At 47.6% G+C, this 20,863-nt stretch overlaps 4 protein-coding genes across 4 annotated transcripts; 2 read left to right on the top strand and 2 right to left on the bottom strand.

Moving 5' to 3' along the window:
* Positions 1-32: 32 nt before the first annotated feature.
* Positions 33-3,337, top strand: RhiXN_09908 (HEAT repeat protein; the record flags this gene model as incomplete). The annotated part of the gene is made up of 2 exons (XM_043329724.1): positions 33-62; positions 107-3,337. 2 exons carry the CDS (start codon positions 33-35, stop codon positions 3,335-3,337), a joined length of 3,261 nt encoding a protein of 1,086 aa, XP_043182558.1.
* A 2,260-nt stretch (positions 3,338-5,597) lies between these two features.
* On the top strand, positions 5,598-12,036 carry RhiXN_09909 (uncharacterized protein; the record flags this gene model as incomplete). Its single annotated transcript, XM_043329725.1, has 27 exons — positions 5,598-5,729; positions 5,786-6,146; positions 6,198-6,342; positions 6,396-6,573; positions 6,627-6,791; positions 6,844-6,954; positions 7,000-7,107; positions 7,157-7,660; positions 7,712-7,834; positions 7,885-8,068; positions 8,124-8,256; positions 8,307-8,435; positions 8,493-8,557; positions 8,608-8,665; positions 8,715-9,768; positions 9,824-9,969; positions 10,021-10,173; positions 10,227-10,444; positions 10,500-10,597; positions 10,646-10,776; positions 10,826-11,034; positions 11,088-11,175; positions 11,227-11,290; positions 11,344-11,427; positions 11,478-11,602; positions 11,651-11,759; positions 11,815-12,036. The coding sequence occupies 27 exons, from the start codon at positions 5,598-5,600 to the stop codon at positions 12,034-12,036; spliced, it is 5,097 nt and encodes a 1,698-aa protein (XP_043182559.1).
* Positions 12,037-12,362: 326 nt separating this feature from the next.
* RhiXN_09910 (Prefoldin subunit) lies at positions 12,363-12,897 on the bottom strand (the record flags this gene model as incomplete). Its single annotated transcript, XM_043329726.1, has 4 exons — positions 12,363-12,386; positions 12,444-12,588; positions 12,639-12,811; positions 12,865-12,897. The coding sequence occupies 4 exons, from the start codon at positions 12,895-12,897 to the stop codon at positions 12,363-12,365; spliced, it is 375 nt and encodes a 124-aa protein (XP_043182560.1).
* Positions 12,898-13,049: 152 nt separating this feature from the next.
* RhiXN_09911 (Enoyl-(Acyl carrier protein) reductase) lies at positions 13,050-19,103 on the bottom strand (the record flags this gene model as incomplete). The annotated part of the gene is made up of 18 exons (XM_043329727.1): positions 13,050-13,271; positions 13,329-13,410; positions 13,464-13,471; positions 13,533-13,830; positions 13,882-13,981; positions 14,037-14,190; positions 14,249-14,393; positions 14,450-14,503; positions 14,552-14,810; positions 14,863-14,921; positions 14,979-14,994; positions 15,044-15,148; positions 15,211-15,317; positions 15,380-15,483; positions 18,078-18,084; positions 18,139-18,334; positions 18,378-18,489; positions 18,546-19,103. 18 exons carry the CDS (start codon positions 19,101-19,103, stop codon positions 13,050-13,052), a joined length of 2,586 nt encoding a protein of 861 aa, XP_043182561.1.
* Positions 19,104-20,863: the final 1,760 nt, after the last annotated feature.

The following is a 20,863-nucleotide window of genomic DNA, read 5'->3' on the forward strand; positions in this document are numbered from 1 at the left end:
TCCATTTTCGGCTATCTTTCTACTCTATTGCCATGCACAATCCCACCGGCCTCTTCAACAAGGTACCCTTGCATTATATCCTCCTATTTCTACTAATATTCTCCAGATCAAGCCTCTCTGCACTGCTCTATTTAAATCACACGCTCCCACGGATGTCCTTGCTGCCCTTTATCGAATTCTCAAGGATGCCCCACCCACCGCATTTACACCTTCGCTCATCGAGTATACATTCTTCCCCATATCTCATCTCTTGCGAAAGCCCCCCATTCCCAATCACCTACTGGAACAGATCTTTCTCTGCTTGAGTGTGCTGTCTGCCCACTGGGACCTCTCCGACTCTCCGGGTGTATGGACCCAACTCGTCGTGCTCTGCAACCTTGCACAAGGAAGAGACGAGGAAACATGCTATGCCGCAGCTCTCACTTTACGTGCCCTCTTCCAACCCGATCCAAATGATCTCGATCCCAAAATAATCCCTGTTCTTGGAAACACACTCGATACCATATTGGACTATACATTGTCCCCTAATCACTCGCTCCAAGTCGTATCGCTCGAGGTCTTGCATAGGATAATCAACGCGTATTTCCCATCTTCCCATATCCCTGCGGTCGTCCCAGGTGTCGTCTCCAAAATGGTCCGTGTGGCAATGGGCGACAAGGCCACCTCCCAAGTCATCACCCTCGCTCTCAAAGTATTGGAAGATATCCTGGAAAGGGGAGTAGGCGATCAAGTGTGCATTCAATCCGGGGCGCTTCGCGATTACACCTCTTTGGACGATCTGGTGTCTTCCCCTTCTCCTCCCTCTTCCTCTGCCCAATCCATAGAACCACAGAGAACACCGACATGGCTCAACGCGACTAGCCCCCAAGTCCACGTCTCCCTCGTCTCCCTCTCCCCGCTCGCTTCAAACCCAAACCCCCTCACCCGACTCGCGCTCGTCAATCTCTGTGCAAAACTCGCCCAAACCTGCGCCCAAAGTCTGGAAAACACGCAACCGGTGCTCGTCACGCATCTACTACTCCTTGCCTATCCGGCTCTACAGGGTCCCACACCGACGCCCCCGGAAGACGCCCAGCGCGCATTGGAGAGTCTAAGTTGGGTCAATGTCCAAGTTGTAGCTGGAATCGTCTCGCGTGCGCTCTCGCTCCTCCCGCACCGGCTCTCGCAGGTACACGAGTCCACAGCATCGAGTCTTGCCCGACAACTCGTCTCGGCGTGCCATGTCTTGCCTGCGTCCACAATTGGAGCGTTGCTCGGTCCCGGTGGGGGCGTCGAGAAATGGGGCGCGATGTTGCTCTCGGTTGTGCGGTTTGAAGTTGGGGAAAGGCGGGTTGTCCCCTTGGTCGCTTTGGATGCGGGGCAGGTGGTTGAAGAGGAGGATGAGTCGGGGGTGTTTACGCTCCAGGGTTTGGATACGATGGCTACCCGCCATATCTCGTCTGTCTTTACTGCGCTGGGTAAGAAAGCGGGGGACCAAGGTGTTTATGCCATCGAATGGTTCGTAGGCGCCGGTGTAGGAGGGAGCGTTGCGGGACTATGGTGTGCACTTTGGTTGCTCCGCGGTCAATATCAGGAACAGGTCCAGTCTCGCAAGGGGCCAAGTAAACGACTTGTCAAGGCCACGAAATGGATTGCCAAGACGCTGAGCGAGATGTGGGACGATCGGTTTTTGCCCCCTTCTCCTGATCCTGCTTCGGGCGCAGAGGAAGCCGGGCAGGAAAGGGAGAGGCTCGAAGTGACCGAGTACGTCAAGGGGTTGAATCCGTTGACGACTCTTTTGGATCGTCCTTTTGCGAATTCGACGGTGCGGAGCGCGAGACTGGAAGAAACGAGAAACGTGCATGCGCACCTTGCAATACGACTCATTGCCACATGCCACACCATCCTTGCGCGTATTCCAACGACCACACTCTCGACCCAGACCTACCCCGCAACGCACACGACAAACCCGTCCGTGACGCTCTTGCAATACACCATCTACCCGCTGCTCGTCGAGAACAAGGGGCTGGGCGAGGTCAGTACGGCCCTGGGGTACGCGAGCGTGGAGAATATGTTGCTTGCGAATTTCGATTATGCGTTGGAGAGCGTTGCGAGGCGTGTCTCGGTGTTTGGGGTGTATGCCGCTGGGGTGTATCGGTATTCTGCCCCAGCGTCCTCTGTTCCGGAGTCAATGTCGCCTATTGTCGCCTCGGGTCCATCCGTGTCGATCCAGGCCCTCGAAACGCTACGCACGCTCGTGCGTCTCGTTGGATCTCAAATTGTTTCGCGTGCGTCGGATGTGTTGGACGAGTGCTTTGATAGGTTGGATGATTTCCATGGGTACGAAGTTGTTGTTGGTGCTCTTGTGGGCGTCTTGGCCGAGGTTGTGAATGTTGTTGGGAAAGAGGACGATGGGACTGCCCGGGACCATGAGCGGGAGACTGGACACGGGGAGGAAAATGCGCAAGGGCAAGAGCAAGTGTGGGAGGGGTTTTTGAAGTGGTGGAAAGATAGAGGCAAGGAGCGAGAAGAGTGGGAGTTTGATCTAGGCGAGGACGACAAGGGCAAGGACAAGGACAAGGACAAGAACGAGGGCGAGGACGATGAGGAACCAATGTCCTCGGACCCTCCGCCGCTCCCACCCACCCAATCCCTCACGCGCCAAATCATCTCCCGATGCACGTACTTTCTAACCCACCCATCCCCCTACATCCGCGCCCAAATCTTGACCCTGCTCACCACCGCAGCGCCCACCTTGCGCGCCTCGGCTCTCCTCCCCACCATCCACGCCTCGTGGCCGTTTATCCTGAACCGGATGGGGGACAGCCAAGTATGGGTCGTCAAAGCGTGCGTCGGGCTGATCGAGACCCTCGTCGAGTGTGTGGGCGATTTCATGGCGCGGAGGGTATGGGAGGACGTCTGGCCGCGGTTCGAAAAGATGTTGAGTGCCCAGGCGGATCGGACTATTGCGAGACGGTCAGGCCCTGTGCGTGCGTACGGGTCGTATGAGACGTATGGAGCGCGGGCGCTTTCGGATGTGCATGTATCGATCTTGCGTACGTTGGCCAAGGCGGTTGAGCATGTTGAGCCCTCTGATCAGGCGGTTTGGACACTCTTGCTTCTTGCCCGCCGGTTTCTTTCGAGACGCGTTAAAGGAAGAGGGTGGGGAGAGCGAAAACAAGAGGTTTATGAAGCGGCTGTGGGGATGTATAAAGCTGTGGGGAAGAGGAATCCAGATGTTGTGTGGTTGGTTTTGGAGGGCACCAAGGGAGGCGAGGGGTTACCTAGGTTTTTAAAGTGGGATGGAGAGGAGGATGTGCAAGAGGGTGTGGAAGAGGTTTTGAATTCGTTGGATTGAGTGTATACACAAGTAAATGAACGTGAATATATGCGTAAAGGATAGGTTCAAATGCGTGGCTATACATGAGTTAGATGGGATAATCCCGAGGCGGCGAGTGTTGTCGCAATATCACACCGGCTTCTTTGAATATACTGGCCGACGCCTCGTCCCTAGGAAACGTCAAATATGGACGATGGAGATAAACTCAGGACTTACATGCTATAACTCTTATTGTACACCACTTCCGTCACTCCGGATTGAACAATCTTGATCGTACATCGTAGACATGGGCATCTGTCGCCGTTTTACTTTATTCAGCCTCCCCCAGACCCAAGTTCAACTCGGAGTACGTACGTGTTGCAATACAGCGTCGAATTTTCGCCTACTCGATCATGGCCAGCTTCGAGCAGTGCGTTTTCCTCGGCGTGGAGGCACAGACACGAATCGTATGCTTCTCCACTCTTGGCTGTTCCATTGCACCGTTTGCACCCGCCTTGATTACAGTTTACGAGTCCGCGTGGTGTGCCGTTGTATCTAATCGGGTACAAGGTTAGATCTCGCGGGAGACAAGTCGGAATGGTGGGGCTTATTACCCCGTCGAGACGACTCGTTTGTTGCGTACTAGGACCGCTCCGACACGGCGTTTCATACAGTTGCATCGCAGGGAAGCTAGAGAAGCTAGTAACTAGACCAGCTGGTTAAGTGATTGAGTCCCAGCATCTACCCATTCAGGACAAACCATAAAATAGTCGTCCCAGCCCGGTCTGGTCCGTTCGGGATTAGTTAGTGCCAAAGATGCGAGGTGGTCGTGCAGTGGGGCAATTTCCGGAAAGTCGTTTGTGATTGATACGTGCGAAATGGATTGGAGTATATCATTCAATGAATCTCGTCCGGCCAGTCCAGGTCCGAATCTCTCTTTATCGCTGTTTTGAATGAATTGTTCAAGTCCGGGACTTTCTATACTTGTGTATCTAATTTTCATGTTCAGAGAGATATTAGTGATGCGCATGTTATCTAGCACTTGCTTTTGCTCGAACCGTTTCCACCTCGTGATCACCGGCGCGTCCACCGAAAGCAGTACAAAAAACGGGCGCTGTGCGCAAGCCCGAAGCATTCCCAAGTCATTCAGTGACGTACAAACAAAGTCTTTTAGCCAGTTTTGAGTAACATGGCTCAAAAGTTTGCTAAAATCGTTGTATTCATATTCTTCCTCTGCTGATCCTGCTGAAACGATGGTGCATTTTCGTACTTGTCAGGTAGGCTACAAACGTACATGCATCATAGACAATTTCTTGGAACCCGAGGGACTGAACGTATTGTTTGACGGATGTTTTCCCAGAACATTGTGTTCCCACTATGCAGATCAGCATGACTGTTCCTGAAGGAGATGAGAGGAATGAGAACCCGAGTCACGTGCGGTCCCAGAATGGAAGTAATTTACCGAAATCAGATAATCTCGTTAGACTGTAAATTATGATATGCGGGTCGGCAGTACATTGGAGTAGAAATACACATAATAGCCAGTAAAGTGATGTTATCTTGATAATAAGTACTAGTGCGTGAAGAATGGGCAGCAAGTGACTCCCCATATTTAGAGCCATTGAACGCTAGCATAGTGGCACAGTAAAAATACCAGACTATCTTGACATTTGCCTTGGGAATCTGATGAGACATTACTCAAATATAATCAACGTTGCTAATGCTTGTGTGGGAACAGTTCTGGATTAGGAACAATGCCTACTACCCTCCTTCCACGTGACCGCACACTGCCACCACTTGTCTCATCCTCATCCCTGCCTCGCCGATCCCAATTACAAGGCACTCCTTTCTTGGACACAGGCAAATAGTTCCGTGCGAGGGAAATACACATACTAATCCAAAGCTCAAGCTAATGTCAATCTCAATATGAGTGATAAAGGAACACAGGCAACGATAGTCGTTCAGGCTCGGGATACACGTGAGTCGTTCTGAGTTATTGCACTCTTTTGACCAATAGGCCTAAATTGTAAAACGCAATATAATTTTGGCCACTTATGAACTTTCTGCTGGTCAAGTGACAATCCCCGATACCCTCGCCAATGATCCGAAGTACAAGAAATATGTTATCCAAGTGGACAAATGCCTGGCAACGTTCGATAATGTGCACGAGTGGGCTGACTTTATTGCTTTCCTCACCAAGCTCTTGAAGGTGAGACTATGCCAATCACATACTCGGAAGTCTAAATCTCATACATGATCGCTTTTGCTGCGTTATGTGAGGTAGGCATTCCAATCCTACATGCAATTCAAGGAAATTCCACGTAAACTAGTGGTCGCAAAACGACTTGCCCAGTGCCTGAATCCTGCCCTGCCCAATGGGGTCCATCAGCGTGCTCTCGATGTTTATTCTCATGTGTTAGCAGTTCTAGGGGTGAGTAAAGTACAATTATACGGCAATTAACCGTTCTAAAGGCTATTTGTCTCCAGCTGGATGGTCTCAAACGTGACCTTCTCCTCTGGTCTTCTGGCTTATTCCCTTTCTTTGAGTATGCGGCAACTTCGGTTAAACCAGCACTACTTAATCTATATGATACCCATTTCCTCCCTCTTGGAAACTCGTTGAGGCCTGCGACACGTGCGATGATACTCGCTTTGTTGCCAGGTCTGGAAGAAGAGGCAGGCGAATTCTTTGACAAGGTCCTGGCGCTATTGGATAGATTATCGGGAATGGTTGGGCCGGCGTTCTTCTTTCAAAGCGTTTGGCTCGTCCTTGTTACCTCACCTACAGCGAGGGCTCCAGCGTTGAATCTGTTGATGCGGAGGCTACCTAAGCTTGGGCCTGAAGATGGTGAGCTCATACGTCTTCCTCTCTCTTTCTTGATAATAAGGAAAAATCCAGATTTATCTAGTGTCGTTGGTAGCGATGTAGGCCTGATGATACGAGCATTTGCTGCCGCCCTGGAAGATGACAATATGTTGGTTCGTCGGGGGACCTTGGAGCTACTCTGTTCGACCTTGCGGATGGATGGAGCTATAATGAAAAAGTAGGAATATTGCTCAACTTGACGCTGACTTGGACTCACATGATGAATTACAGGGCTCAACGGCCCGACCAGACGATTTTGATGCGTGCTGCAGTTGGAGTTGTCTTGCGACGCGATTTGTCACTTTCCCGACGTTTGTTCGCTTGGTTATTAGGGAGTTCAGAGCAACCTGCTACACAGGTTACGTATCTCAAGGCAAATGGACTTGGCCTCCTAGTATCAACTCTCAAAGTTAGCCCTTTAGCTGACACCCAGCCATGTCTAATGCTCATTATCCCGTTTAGGATGACATGTATGGACTAGATGATACTGGGGATACCCGTCCGTTTAAGATTTTTGTTTCGCTATTGGATCGTTGGGAAATCGGTGGCCCTTTGACCGAGCTGCTTATCATCGACGCATTCGGAGCCTTGAAGAATGCACTGGAGCGATCGCCTGATAACGCTGATGTATGATTTCCTGCTCTTACTTTTCTACCAGACATTTATATATTTTTCGCAGCTAGTGACTGCAGCTAGCACGCTATATGAGGCCATAGAACCTCAAATTTTGTGGCAGCAGCTGTATGCAACAGCTCGCACTGAGATACTGAGCGGGGCTTCCGACCTCAAGGTACATCCAATTCAATGTCTCTGAGTGAGTGCTAATTTTGCCCAGGCACTCGAAATGATCAGTTTCATTATATCTACTTTCAAAACACACGATCCTGAGGTCCAAAGTATTCATCTACCTGCGGTATCCACAGCTTTAGCGGAAATTTGCAGGGTGAGCGAATACCCTATCGTTATTTTTAGCATACTAAGTGGGACGTCAGATTCTTGTTGTGGGACAGACTAGCATTATACAATCCAATACCATTCAACGCGCTATACGAATAGTCTCGGATGCCGTTCATCATACACCGTCCGCCGCTTTATTGGAGAAGCTTGAATTGTCTCAACCCGCACCTGTGCTCGAATTACCGACATCGCCTCTTTCTCCAACGGATAAGCAGATGACTTCTCCTACTGTTGAGAACCGAGATATTGAATCGTCGAACCCTCCTCCTTACGGCGCAGTAAGCAGAGCAGATACGTTTTATGGAATAACCCCTTCGGACTACCCTCTACTTTTAATGACGGAGCGACCGGTAGATTCAGTACCATTTTGCTCCTTATTCGAGGACGCAGTTACCATGTGCAAACACCCATTCGTCGGACTTGGATCCGGCCTAATGAACTCACTTTTGCTTCGCCTGAAGGATAAGACTGCCGTATCCGTAACAATAGAATGGCAACCCGAAGAATGGATAGAGAGCATAATACGCGAGCTTCAAACGGTGAGACCTTTCAGTTACACTATCTTATTTTATATCTAAATTTGACATTAGGACCGGTTGTTTGCCGTGGTGGACTCAGTGATTGGACTCGTGATTCGGTTATGTCGATCAAGCTTGGTCACACCAGCCTTGACCATTGGGAAACGCCCACAAGTTGAAACATTCATCAGTTTGGTAAGTTTATAGCCTTTCGCGTTGGAACACTTACTCAAACTCAAGCTCAGTTACTTGGTTATCTCCGCCCCGAGTACACTCCGTATCACGTACGGGGTGTCCAACTATTGTGGGAGCTACAAGCTACTGTGTCCCACCGCGAATTTGAATCAGTTGTTGCTAAGACACTGTCATCTCAAAAAATGGGGAAAAGCGACGCTTACGAGGCTTTTGGAGTATTCTGGCGACTGACAGGTCGGTTGCCAGGCTTGGAACCAAGGGTGTATGCGTGCTAATTCCCGAATTGTAGACGATTCACTCGTTCCTGGCTATCGATGCAAGACTCCACTTCTCATAGTCCTTGACACGCTTAAGAGCGAAGATATTCATATCCGCCGTGTGGGGGAGACTTGGATGCGATGCAGTTTGAAATCCTATATTCGGTCAGTACCTTTAGGCTGGCGATGGTGTCCGTATTAACGCAAGGTATTAGAGTAATCGAACCGGTACTATTTGATCTGCTTGATCCATCGATTAAACGAGCCTCGACAACCTTCACCTTCAACGGACGAGACACAAGGGGATATACCTATGAACGTTCGATTGACCAGAGAAAACTCGCGTATGTGTTAGAGAGCTTGTTGTCAGTCATTAGGTACGGGGGACAGGGATTTGGTAGAGTTGCTCGAACAACTCTTATCCAGCGCTCTCTTTACCCTGGTTTGATGGCAAGAGCTGAAGCTGGTGAGAAGCTACAATTATGTATCAAGTCAGTAAAGTTGACTGGGTCACAGCGCAAGTCGCTCACCCGAATACAACCTTTTTGGATGTTCTAATCGAAGTATTATTGCGGTAATTTCTCGAAATACCTATGATAGTAGCTTGTTAATTATTGTCTTAGGATTCTACAGAGCGAGCCCAAGCCTCAGCTCGCTGCGCATATACAAACTTTGAACGGACATTTACACACAGTTGCATTGGATACTATCCAAGCAATTGTTTCGCGTGGAGAGGTTGACTTACCAACACTGGAAACTATCGAGGCCACAATCGTTAGCAAACTTTACATGTCGGTACATACCGACAGGGTAGATCTTCAGAATAAACTTCTACATGTTTTACATTCTACCATTTTTGCTGCGACCTCTACTGCCATTCTCACTCCTGGCACAGCTCCAGGTTCTCCACGTTTGGCTCCTGGAAGGATCGCGCCACTTCCTGGGGGATCTATGGACGAGCTTGCGTCAGCTGATAGCCAACCTGCTAAGCTTCCAGGATCTATCAACCCACTTCTAATTCAAACAATAACAGATGGAATTACCCGAACCTCTCACACTCCTATACTCCAGCACTGGATGGATTTTGTTTTAATGACAATACCCCATTTCCAACAATCACAAGCTCAAGTGGTGCTTCCTCTTGTTGACTGTGTCTGTAAACAACTGCGAGTTGCGTTGGAATCTATTCAGGGCCTAACTCAAACCCGACGCAATAACGAGCTCGATCACATATCCCATGTCACTGATGCGGAATTCATTGTTTTACTGAACGCTCTTGAACGTCTTGTGCTACTTGCGATTAGTCGAAGCTCTGATCCTGGGCCAACTGAAGAAGACGATACGGCATCAGAAAAAGAGATCAGTGGTTTATTCGGCATCGTCTCTACTGTTTTCAATTCTGATTCGCACTCCAACGCCGTCGCCGAGAAAATAGTGCCATTATCTCCGTCTTATCGATGCTTATTCGACTCCATCAGCGTCTTACATTCCTTGTGGATAGCATCCGCATGGAATCCGTCTACACCCTTGCACGCAATTGACGAGTCCATTTCTCTTACATATGGCCGAGCTAGGATGCGTTGCCGTAAGGTGTTCGAACGCGTTTTCCGGGTTCAGTCTGCGGACGTTTTAGATATTCTAGTGGATTGCTGGGATAAGGGTGAAGGCTCATCAGATGTGGGTCTATTTCCTCATTCGATGGCCAAAAACGGTGTTTATTGACGCACGCTAGATGACATTGAGAACCTTCGAGATAGTTGATCTACTAGCGGCTAGTGCCCAAACTGTGATACATATGCTGTGTGAAAGTATATCTATGCGATCGACGACTAGCCTGGGGGACCGTGGTCGTCGAGCAACAATGAGCAATGCTACTCTGTAAGCAACTAGTTGTTCCATTTCTTTTTATCCAATTCATGCGTTATCTAGCTCGGATATTACCTTGTTCAGGTTTATGCAAGAATACCTCGCTAAGCTTGAGGGCCCAGTTGTCAATCAAGTGTGGACTCGATTAATGTCATTACTCAAAGACATAACTGCCAATGTACCAGCTCACCGTTCGCAGGTTTTCCCCGCTCTAAAGTAAGTGGTGTTACCAATCTTATTTGAATCACAACTGAACCCTCCCCCCTTAGATGTCTGATCGCGGCTGCTGAGAAGCAAGCTATGACAACTGCGTTGGACGACAGACGTACCAAGAAGGAACTGCAAGATACTATGGCCAAACTTATTGATGCATGCCTCCATGCTTCGGGCCGGAGCATTGATGGTTTGGCTTCTCGCAAAGGTACGCGTGAGGCCCTTGCGTCGGGTTCAGCAAACGGAAGAGCATCCCCGTTATCAATCCATCGAGGTGAGTAGCCGCTGGTGATGGAGAAGCATTTAGATGGTCAATACGTATAATTTAGTCAGGACAGACAGCCTCACAAACGAGAAGATTGTGGCCAGCCCCGCTGACGATTCTGCTAAGGTAACCGCCGCTTGGGAGACCGATTTGCCTGACGAAGTAAGTGTGGCAAGATCGTTGACCTGCCTCTACTGATGGGTTTGCTAGATCAATCTGTTCTTTGCGAGACGATTGATACCAAATCTACGCAAATTCATGGTTGAGAACGACAAGGTTGTAAGCGTATGTGCCAACATTGTGTATTATGTTATCAACCCAGCAATTCGCTCGAAAGTCAAGTGAGTCGGCTGATCTGCACTCGAACTGAAATTCTGAAAACGATTCTAGGAATGCTATTGATAATCAGCCGACAATCATGATCATGATGGAAGAACTGGTCAAACAGCAGGTTGCTGTGAGAGCGTGGAGACCACCCCTTGCCGAAGCATTCGACGATCAGAGATTTTTCGCCCGAGATCCCGATGCTGGATCCGGATGGTGCCCATTAATTCGTGCATATATACTTTCAGACAAATTAGCTGTCCCAGATATTGTCGGTGGGTTGACACCAATTGTTTGATATCAAAGTTCTAATTGGGTCATCGAATAGGCCGAGTTACAACTACTTCATCTAACAATATATTTACAAACCGGGAGGCGGAAGCCCTAGCACGCACTATTTCCCTACGAAGGCTCTCGTTCGCGATATACTGCGGAGAAACCAATGGGTGCCTGACACATTTGCCTAGCATTCAAGAAAAGCTAGTCGAACTACTCCGGTCAACTTCTGCTGAGCCAATCGTTCACAGTGAGGTCAGTAAATGACATTCGTACTTGCGTCGGTCGATTAATCTGCGCAAACATAGGTGTTTTTATGTGTCAGGATACTCTTGTGTCGATTATCCCCGCATAATTTGTCTTCGTTCTGGCCTGTCATTCTTACTGAACTGGTAGGTGGCGATGCTAATGTATGGGATTTTAGACACTCATTCGGGCATAGATCAGAATATTTGACTTGGCTCTGGTAGATCCCCCAACTGATAACTCAGATGAATTACTGTTGCTTCTGGCGGCTTGCAAGTGCGTGGACCTCATGCTGGTCTTGCAGACCCCCGAATTCCAAATGTTAGTTGAACTGTATTTCATATAGTAGAAACTGACATCGGAGGTTAGCCACCAATGGATGTTTGTAACGGACACTCTGGATGCTGTTTACCGACCTGATGGGTGGAACCCCGCATCACTTATGGACCAGCTGGCAGAGGTTATTGGAAGTCTGCCGGTTAGTCTGGGTCCCTTTTTTTTTAATAAGCACTGATTGAAACCGGATTGGATAGAAACTCGAACAAAGTACCACTTCTATGCAAACAGCATTCGCCGGCCAGACTTCGAAGCGAAGACCTCTCCTGGGAGCTGTCCGTCGAATAGAGCGACTGGGCGATCTCATTCCTTTCTTTTCTCACGTTAGCATAGCATTATACGAGGGTGTATATGCGGGCGCAAGTCCTGATATGGACGAGATCGAGCGCGGGTTTCTGGAAGAGATGTTTGGTGGTTAAAGGGACAAATGGTGGATATGTGATTTCTGGATTTCTGGATTCCCATCCAACTTACTGTACACTGTTTCGTACTGAAGCTTTGTTCCACGCTCCAAGTTACTGTTCTCGCGCATTTCATGGATCATAACCTGTCTGAATTATCATGCAAACTAATTTAGATTTGAGCTCATTATGGAATGGCCAATTTCTATAGAGGTGTGCAACACAAGTCCAGACCGATTTTTGATAAGTCGACAAGTGTTAGTAGTGTGGTTGTCGGGAGAGGGTGGATTTGCTCGATGAACTCGTTCGTGTTTGAAGTGTTACAAGATTCACACTACCTATGTTCAGCGACTCTCGCTCGCGTGGAACTATGTTATGCAACCCTGATCAGCTACGGCGGGAGGTACTTATTGAGAAATGCATACGATATCTCTCATCTGGGCCTGTGAATCGTTGAGCTGTTTCTCATGATATTTCAATTTTTTAGCCAAATTGTTAATGTCATTTGTTAGCTCCTTTTCTTGACTCTTGAGACTGTTCTCGATTGTTGATCTGGGCTCTTGCATAAACCTAGGAGCAGTCTGTATCAGGCAGATTGATGAAGAGATATGGAAACATACATTTTCCCAACGCCCCGATAAAACTGAGCACCCGATTGTGCGGGTATCTCCGATATTTCTTTAGCAGTGAGTTGAATTACGCGTCGGTCCCTCTCCTTAGCGGCGGTCTGGGCCTTGGTAGTGGAGATAGCGCGTGAACTATCGTTTATTGTTTGATTAATTTGAAGTAGGATCTAGTAGATCTCGTAAGATGTGTTATATTTAATTGTTTCTCTTAGTTGCTCACCTTCCTCAAGGTATCATCCGAGAGTGTGGCCATAATAGTGGTAGGGCGGTCAACGATCACGTGAGGAAAGCTAGGTAACATGTTATTATAAGCGCGTCAAAAACCTTACATAAGTCGCTCAAAAGCAATGGGTAAGGTAACAAATCTTCAGAAGAGATACTCAATTCAAAAAGGTAGAAAAGTATCTACTCTCTGCCCTTCCTCATTACATATAGCTGTTCAACAAATTTGGCACCCATTTGTATCATCGACTGCTCTTCGTTTGAAATATCCGAGTAAACCCTAGCCGGATCTTCAAAAGGACCGTAAACCATCTCACATATCGTCTCATCTTCAGGCAGAGTTCCGTTGTTGAAGTAAGCAAGGGATGCCTTAAATTGGCAAAGGGATGGGAACGGCACTCCATGCTACAGAGTTAGATGGGTTAGTTGAGCGTGTGGAGGTCATAGCATCTCGCAACTTACCCCGGGGGCGTTCACAATGACTAGCCTGGACATATCACCCAGTTGATTATTGATAAATTTCGCACTGGCCAATGGCGTGATCCTGAAAAAACATTTCAAACATCTATCTGTTTCGTTAACACATCTCTCACTTACGGATCAACCTGGTTTTACAACAATGGCGTTATGCATAAACATGGACATCCATACGAGCCCTTAACTTACCGAACTCGATATGACCATTACTGGATTGGCAAGCGTCCTATTCCATGGGCCTGCATAGCGCTCTATCCCATCTACCGGCCAAAATTGGCACCCGCCATCAATGTCAGTCAACCCTGTGCTACCACCAAAGTATTTCGAGGTGCTATTAACACGCTGTACGACACGCTGTGCGAGGTATTCAGGAGTTGGGAATGTACTTGGGTCAGACTTATTGAAAGGTAGAGAATCGATGCATGTTACTGCATAGCGTGCCATATTACCGTGGTCAAACCGATCACGAGCAGGGTCAGGCAGGACTCTAAAGAGAGAATCTGAGCCATGTTTTCAACGGAAAATACTCAAAGCTCACTTGTTCAAGAGAGGTGCTGGGTTTCCTTTTATAGCTTCCTCTAGATCACGGGCAAAGGCTGGCCAACGGGGTGGAGCCTCCATGGCGTCGAAAAGTTTGGCTCAACATCAGCCATATCAGTAAACAAGTATGATAATAGCAATGATTGTGCTTACAACGAACCGTCCCAGCCGTAAGGTAAGCAGGAACAATACTGTTGATGGATGGCATAGGCGATGCATATAACTCATCGATAAACTTTTCAACCTTTTGTTCTATTGCGTCGGCCGAGATGTTTCCTTTGGCAAGTGCGCAACTAGCCTCGCCAGCCTTCAGTGTGTTTGACGCGTAAGTAATTAGCGACTTTGAATTAGCCCACCAAACATACCTTCGCGCAAGAATTCAAGAACCACCGGTATGCTTCATCCGCGTCTTGAATCCAGGTATCCATCCACTCGTGCGAATGCTTGTCTGCCCATTCCGCAGGATTAGCTATTGCCTCTATCATTCCCTTTCCCATACGCTCTGCCATCCTATTCGAGTAAAGTAGGTAGGAATAATACGCACAAAGAGACCACAACCAACTCACATGTTGAATAAGGTTGCTCCCAAAATAGAGCCGTAAGATCCTCCCCAATAGTTTCTATTCGCATGTTACAGAATGAGCCCGCTTATCAACGAACAGACCCACATGTTCGACCCTTTCCCATCAAGAATGTCTGTCATAAATGCGATATCTCGGACAACTGACGCAGTGCCCATGTAATTCAAGGCAGCTCCACCATTGGGTATGTTTTTCGTGCACAACTTGGCTTGTGTCTCGAACAAGGCAAGAGCTTGGCGCTGCTGTGCTACAATGTCGTCAAACGCACGTTGCCGAGAAATAAGTGCATCTGAACTTGACGATGAGACGGTAGTATTCGGGGGTTGAGCATGTCCGAGTTCAAAAACTACAGCGGCCGTATAAGTACCATCCTAAAATGCCGCGGTCTGGAGGCCTACCAGTATTTCTGTAGAACTCGTCCATTTCAGCTATGGATTTGAAGCATGCCGCATTAGGGCTGGTATCAGGCTTAGTATTTGACACAGTGGACTATAGGACAAATGTTCATACGTACATTGTCTGCCCAATACCTATCTTGTGTGTGAGTTGAGGTTTTTGGTTTCTCAAATATGGGCATACCTCTGGGGTCAAATCCAATAAGGTCGTAATACGGACCTAGCCTGGTTGCCACTAAAAGTGGCCCAGCTTGCGTAGCTAGCCTCACACCTGGCCCGCCTGGACCACCTGAGCCAAATCAAATTAGCCATACCTGTAAAACCTGTAAATATGGTGCACATAATGCTTACCTGGGTTGAGAAAAATAGATCCACGTCGAATAGCGGGATCTGCTTTGTACTTCCCCAGAGCAATTGTAGCGGTTCCAACATTTGGATCGAAGTAGTCGAGGGGAACCCTGTATAATCAATGGCGCGAGTAGAGTTAATTTACCCTAGCGAGCAGGTGAGAGTCACATACACAATGGTGCCACACTTGATTTTAGGATCGCCAATATCTGGACATGGGTACCACTGAATATCGCCTATCGGTCGAGAGGCCCCATGTTGTTTATGACTAAACAACTTGATTAATAATTAGTGCGCAGAACAAGGCCCATGGTAAAGTGGACCTGCTTGTTTCACAGCTTTAAATGAAGGTGAAGGCGCTTCCAGACATGCGATTAAATAGCCAGAGAGTACAAGACCGAGCCCTTTGGCGTAATGTCCAAGGGAAGGTCTACGATCGTATGCATGGCTATAGTAAGACTCCAAACTGTTTTTAGATAGCATGACTGGGGGTGCGTGGTGGTTTCTTGAGAAGTGGTTTTGTGATGTGCCTCATATGTGAGCTATTCAGGGCTGCGCTTTGATCCTCCATGGCCGAAGGACTCGGATAGAAGCCAGAACATGTGGTGTATGGCGGTAGATCCAGATAGTGCAGGGGTTGTGAAAATCTCCGCTATATTTCAGTGCTGATGTAATTCTATTCAATGGGTTACTTTACTGATCTTGCCCAATGTTCTGAGATAAATTGTTACTTGCCGCAATTCACTCTGTAGTAGCATCCAGCACCCAAGTTTGGACCTTTCAACAACATCAGGAATAAGTAATTCACCGAACCCTTTGGGAGTCGCCATGATAAGATTACGGCGCCTTGTACAACTTGATTGATTCGAGCCCTCGGCAAAAACGGATTTATTGGAGCGCTCAAGAGCTTTGGGAGCCACCTATGCAATTGGTCAGCTGATATCTGGTCCAAACCAGTGTCTATGGGACAAAAGCTGTCCTAAAAATGGTAGCACCTAAGCTTACTAATCGGTTAGTGGGACTCCCGAAGCTCCTGAGCGCTCTCTAGCAAAAACCGTTTTCGCCAAGGCCCGCAAAATAGGCTCCTAGTTCTTGGCAATCATTGAAGTTGAATCAAACTGGTTTGATATCAAGCACGTATCCCAAGGGAAGCAGCTGCAGAGGCCTGGTGCTATTGTGTGACGATGTGGAATTTATAGCTTTGGATAGGAAAAGGAACGAGGGTGGTTTGCGAGATGAATGTGCACAGGAGCGGGTTCGAATTCGAATTGGATTCCTTCCCAGTTTTCTCGCGATCAGGCGCCAGTGCTGTGTCTCCCAAGGTACGCCATCACTCAATATCACTTCAGCTAGGCGTTAGTTAACCATGGTTTTTTGGGGCCTGGTAAGTCTAGTAGAACAGGTGCATCGTTTTTACATCTACCACATTGCAAACTTTCTTATAAGACCTTACTTTAACTTATTTTGTCTTGCCTTACAGTGGTATGGCCTTCATGTTGATTAAGTCCCCTAACAAAGTTTTCCCCGTAAATGTAAGCCGTTACACATGCCTTATGCGTACGGCTCTTCCGGATACGGTATGGTTCAGTCCGGCTAAAAAACCGGTAGTTATTGGTCATAAAATAACTTCCCGGCAAGCTTTTCCTACGCTCTCTAAATGCCTTCTGCATGAAAATCTAGTTTCCGCCTATCGCGCATCAGTCTCGAACAAATTCCTGTGAACTATGGAAGAATTTGGCATTCCGACTTAGTTCCGGCTCTAGTACATTGGAATACTACCAATCTCACCCCTTGCGTGCCTGCAACCTATCATCGCCACACTAAAAATAGCGAGGCACCACCCGTATTAAGCTACTATATTCAAATTCATTTCTGCTTCAGATCTTTCTATTGCAAGCCCTGGTGGCAGGTGTCAATTAATTCATTAAACCGTATAGTAATTTCAACGATCTCTGCTCGAGCCCGAGTCTATAAATAAAACACTTTAGACTTTGGGCACAGTTGTTCTTGGAGGCTCGGGAAGGATCATCGGTTTTGTAAGCCCGCTGCTGGGAGACACCATAACTTGACATCGAGTATATTCTATCTTAACGCCATCACCACATTTGATCAGTGGGGCCCACGTCTCATAATACGTGCCACCAAATCACAAGGGAAACATAAATGCAGCAAGTCGCGTGATATAATCCTACCAATCACCATTTCTGAGTTGATACGGGATGTCAAATCGAAGGATGCGGATTGCACATCACACATTCATGTTAGTGGAGCCCCTTTATTGACGCGTAATGTTGGGAAGAAGTCCCAAAGCCGAATTCATGAATAACGAACAACTTAAACAAAGCTTGAACTTGTGACCTAATTTATGGCCCAAGCTATAACGAAAACCGAAGTAGCATAGTAGAAACTCAAGGCCAAATGGAGATCAGCTAATAAGAGTTTCGAAATAACTTATGAGACCTATTGTAATCACCGCGAGGGCATGTGTCGTGTGATCCCACCCCTGCATGAACTTTAGTTCCGTTTGCTGAATCTGATTGAGACCAGTACCTAAGCTAGGTAGAGTTTGTTGTATCACTTACCACGCTGAGATAGCGTAGACAGGAGCCCTAAATCATGAATAGATTTAACCAAGAACAAGTGTATGCGCGACAAACCATTCATAAAAAGCGAGCTTCACGCCAATTGTACACCTATAGAGTATACATGGAATGGTCCCATAAACACCAGCACACATCTATTTTGCGTATCAACGCGTACGAATTTATATGTTTATAATTTTTATCCGTTTTCATTCCACAGGATTTTGTTGAACTCCACGTCTCCTACGTTACGAGAACTCTTCACCAGGCATGGTGGCCACCGCTCACAAGTATACTGAAAGATTTGAGATAAGTATAAAACTAGGATTTTATCATACTTCGGACTTACTCGCTACCTGTGCAAAATGTGGAAGCGTCTGAGGCCAGCCATGCAACTACTCCACGTAGCTCATCAGGTCGGCCGATACGACCGAGTGGATTCATATTCGACCATTTCTCGGCAAGTCCGGGTTGGCTGTCGATGAAAGCGGCGGTCATTTTGGTGTAAATGTAGCCTTTACGGGTCAAGCAAACAAGCAACAATACTGTGAATGTGATAGAAGTCTAATGGATAGAACATACACGAACCTGGAGAAAGAGAATTGACGCGAATTTTGTGTTTTCCAAGCTCGCATGCCATGCTCCTTGCCATTTGTAAAACAGCCGATTTGCTGGTGTTATATGCGACCCAAGCGTGACCCTAAGAAGACCTGTCAGCTAACAAACGTTGAATTGTGATATTTATATGCAGCCTACTTGGTTTGTGATAGATCCGCTCATTGAAGCAATCAATATTATGCTTCCAGGAATACCATACTTTGTCATCTGTTGTCCCGCCGCTTGTGCCGAGTAGAGCACACCATTAACATTAACATTCATTATACGCTGGAAATCGTCGGCCTTGTACGCTAGACAATCGGACCCTGCCAAAACCCCGGCTGCGGCTACGCATACATCGATGCGCTTCTCGGCGTCACCAATTGCTGCGACTCTGTCCCACACACTTTGTTGGTCAGTGACGTTGACCGATACGTACTTCAACGTAGATCCAAGTTTCTTTGCGTATTCTGCGGTAGCGACAAAATCATCTCCTGGGGACTGTGGGAGATCAAGCGCGTAAACAGTAGCACCAGCCTCACACAAAGCCAAAGCCATCTCCAAACCAAGACCTCTATTACCTCCGGTCACGATGGCTACACGACCCTCGAGTGAGAATTCATCGAAAAGAGTCTTTTTGGGAGCAAAGGATGGGTCGGAGGCCGCCTTTAGTGCAGCGGCGACGCCGACAAGAGGTGTTTCCGTTGTGGAGGCCATAGTGAACGAGACAAAGTAAAAAAGAGGGTGGATCTATCATATTTCATCCATCAAACTTCTTGCTTATCTATCGGTATAGCTGTTAGAACTCTAGATCTGCTCCAACCTGAAAATTCTGGAAGGAGATGCATGCGTTCGTCCATGTATCGCCTCGCGCTACTATTCCGCAGAGAGGACCATGAGTTCCTAATATGGCATTTTATCCGGTCTATTCATCCTATAGGATTCATTACAACCAACTTTGAGAATATGCCAAGTTCAGTGAGGATAGATCATGCAATTCATTCCTACTCATCGGCCCACCCGAACCCAACCCAATCCAACCCAATCTGCCAGCCCACGTTTTGTGACTCACCGGTGAAATGGCTGGTTATGGAACTCTGGATCGGTCAGCTCCCCCTCTTGGTGGGGAATGCCGAACCTTGGAGAAGTTCTAGCTTCGGCAAGTCGGCAGTTGGGCAGATGCGGAAGTTACGGGTCCGCAGTATTCTGCTCGGTTTGTAGATTGTAGTCATGTGGATACTGCCTGAGGTGCTCGGTTGTCATTTAATTGGCTAGACAGGGACTCGATTGAGCAAATTTCACTGAAATGCGAATAGTCCAAACGCCTCGTTATGCATTAATATATTGTTTCAATTACATCTCGCGGAACCATAAATCTCCATATGTGCGTACTGATCAGTTTAAATACTGTAATTTAGCTCTTTCATGCGTCAAACGTGAGTCATCGTGCTAAATATTCGAAATACCAAAGCGTAGGTTAGTATGAATCTAATCCCCGTCTTCTTACCGTTACGAATCTGACACCCGTCCTTTTCGGGCTGAAATAAACCTAAACCTAACAATGTCGACGGCCGCAACGGATAACTCACGCGCGTAAGCGTTGGTTCACATAGCATCGGTTGCCCGTGCATGGCATACATGTGGACACAGAAGGGTCTCACGATGTCGATGGATTTCAAGTTCGAAACTTGGGAATACGTATACAATATGCCGCGATTTTCTCATGCATGCATGTGTTGCAAGGTCCTCGGACTTTGTACTTTTTCAGTCGCCATGCATTCGCTAATACCAACAAAGACGTCAAAAAGTAGCTTGGTTTTTCAGACGGTAGATAGGCCCCATCCCAGTAGCAAGCTTACAAACGTCTCACATGCAGTGTTCTAATTTACTTCCGACAAGTCGAACCTCCGCTCGCAACCTCCACATCATATGCCAGCTCAGTAGCCATGCCGTCCTTGTTTCGGTTCTCCGTCATAACCTCGCGTTTCTTCATTCATCATCATGTGGCGAGCTCGTCATTGATCATTTTGCGCAATTGCGGGGTTCGATCCGTTATCCGCGTGTCTTGTACATGTTATCCTATAGGGTTTTATGCCGTTATCTATTTATTTCGTTGTCCTTTCTAGTTGTGCGCCTGCGCCTTTATTCCTTTACGGGTTCTAAGCTTGGCTTTATTCGGTTAGATATCGACTTTTATTGGGGGCAGGAGGTGAAGCGTCCATTTTCCGTGGGGTTCTCTTTCCATCAAATTCTACATCCACTTTGTTTGGGACAAAAGATGCCTTCTCCCGCACAAGGTAAAGGGAGAAACTCGTAATCGGATTTCGCACACCTTATCCCATCCGTTCCCCTTGGGTTCTAGTGCTGTGTGCTAGTGCTCGTCATTTCTTCGGCCCGCCGGTTGTCTCTCCGGCCACGAAACCCAGTGACACGCGCGTTTCGAGGATACCTCCGAAACTTGAGAATTCGATTCCGCC

This window comes from Rhizoctonia solani, chromosome 8 (genome assembly GCF_016906535.1).
Source record: "Rhizoctonia solani chromosome 8, complete sequence".
Lineage (NCBI taxonomy): Eukaryota > Fungi > Basidiomycota > Agaricomycetes > Cantharellales > Ceratobasidiaceae > Rhizoctonia > Rhizoctonia solani.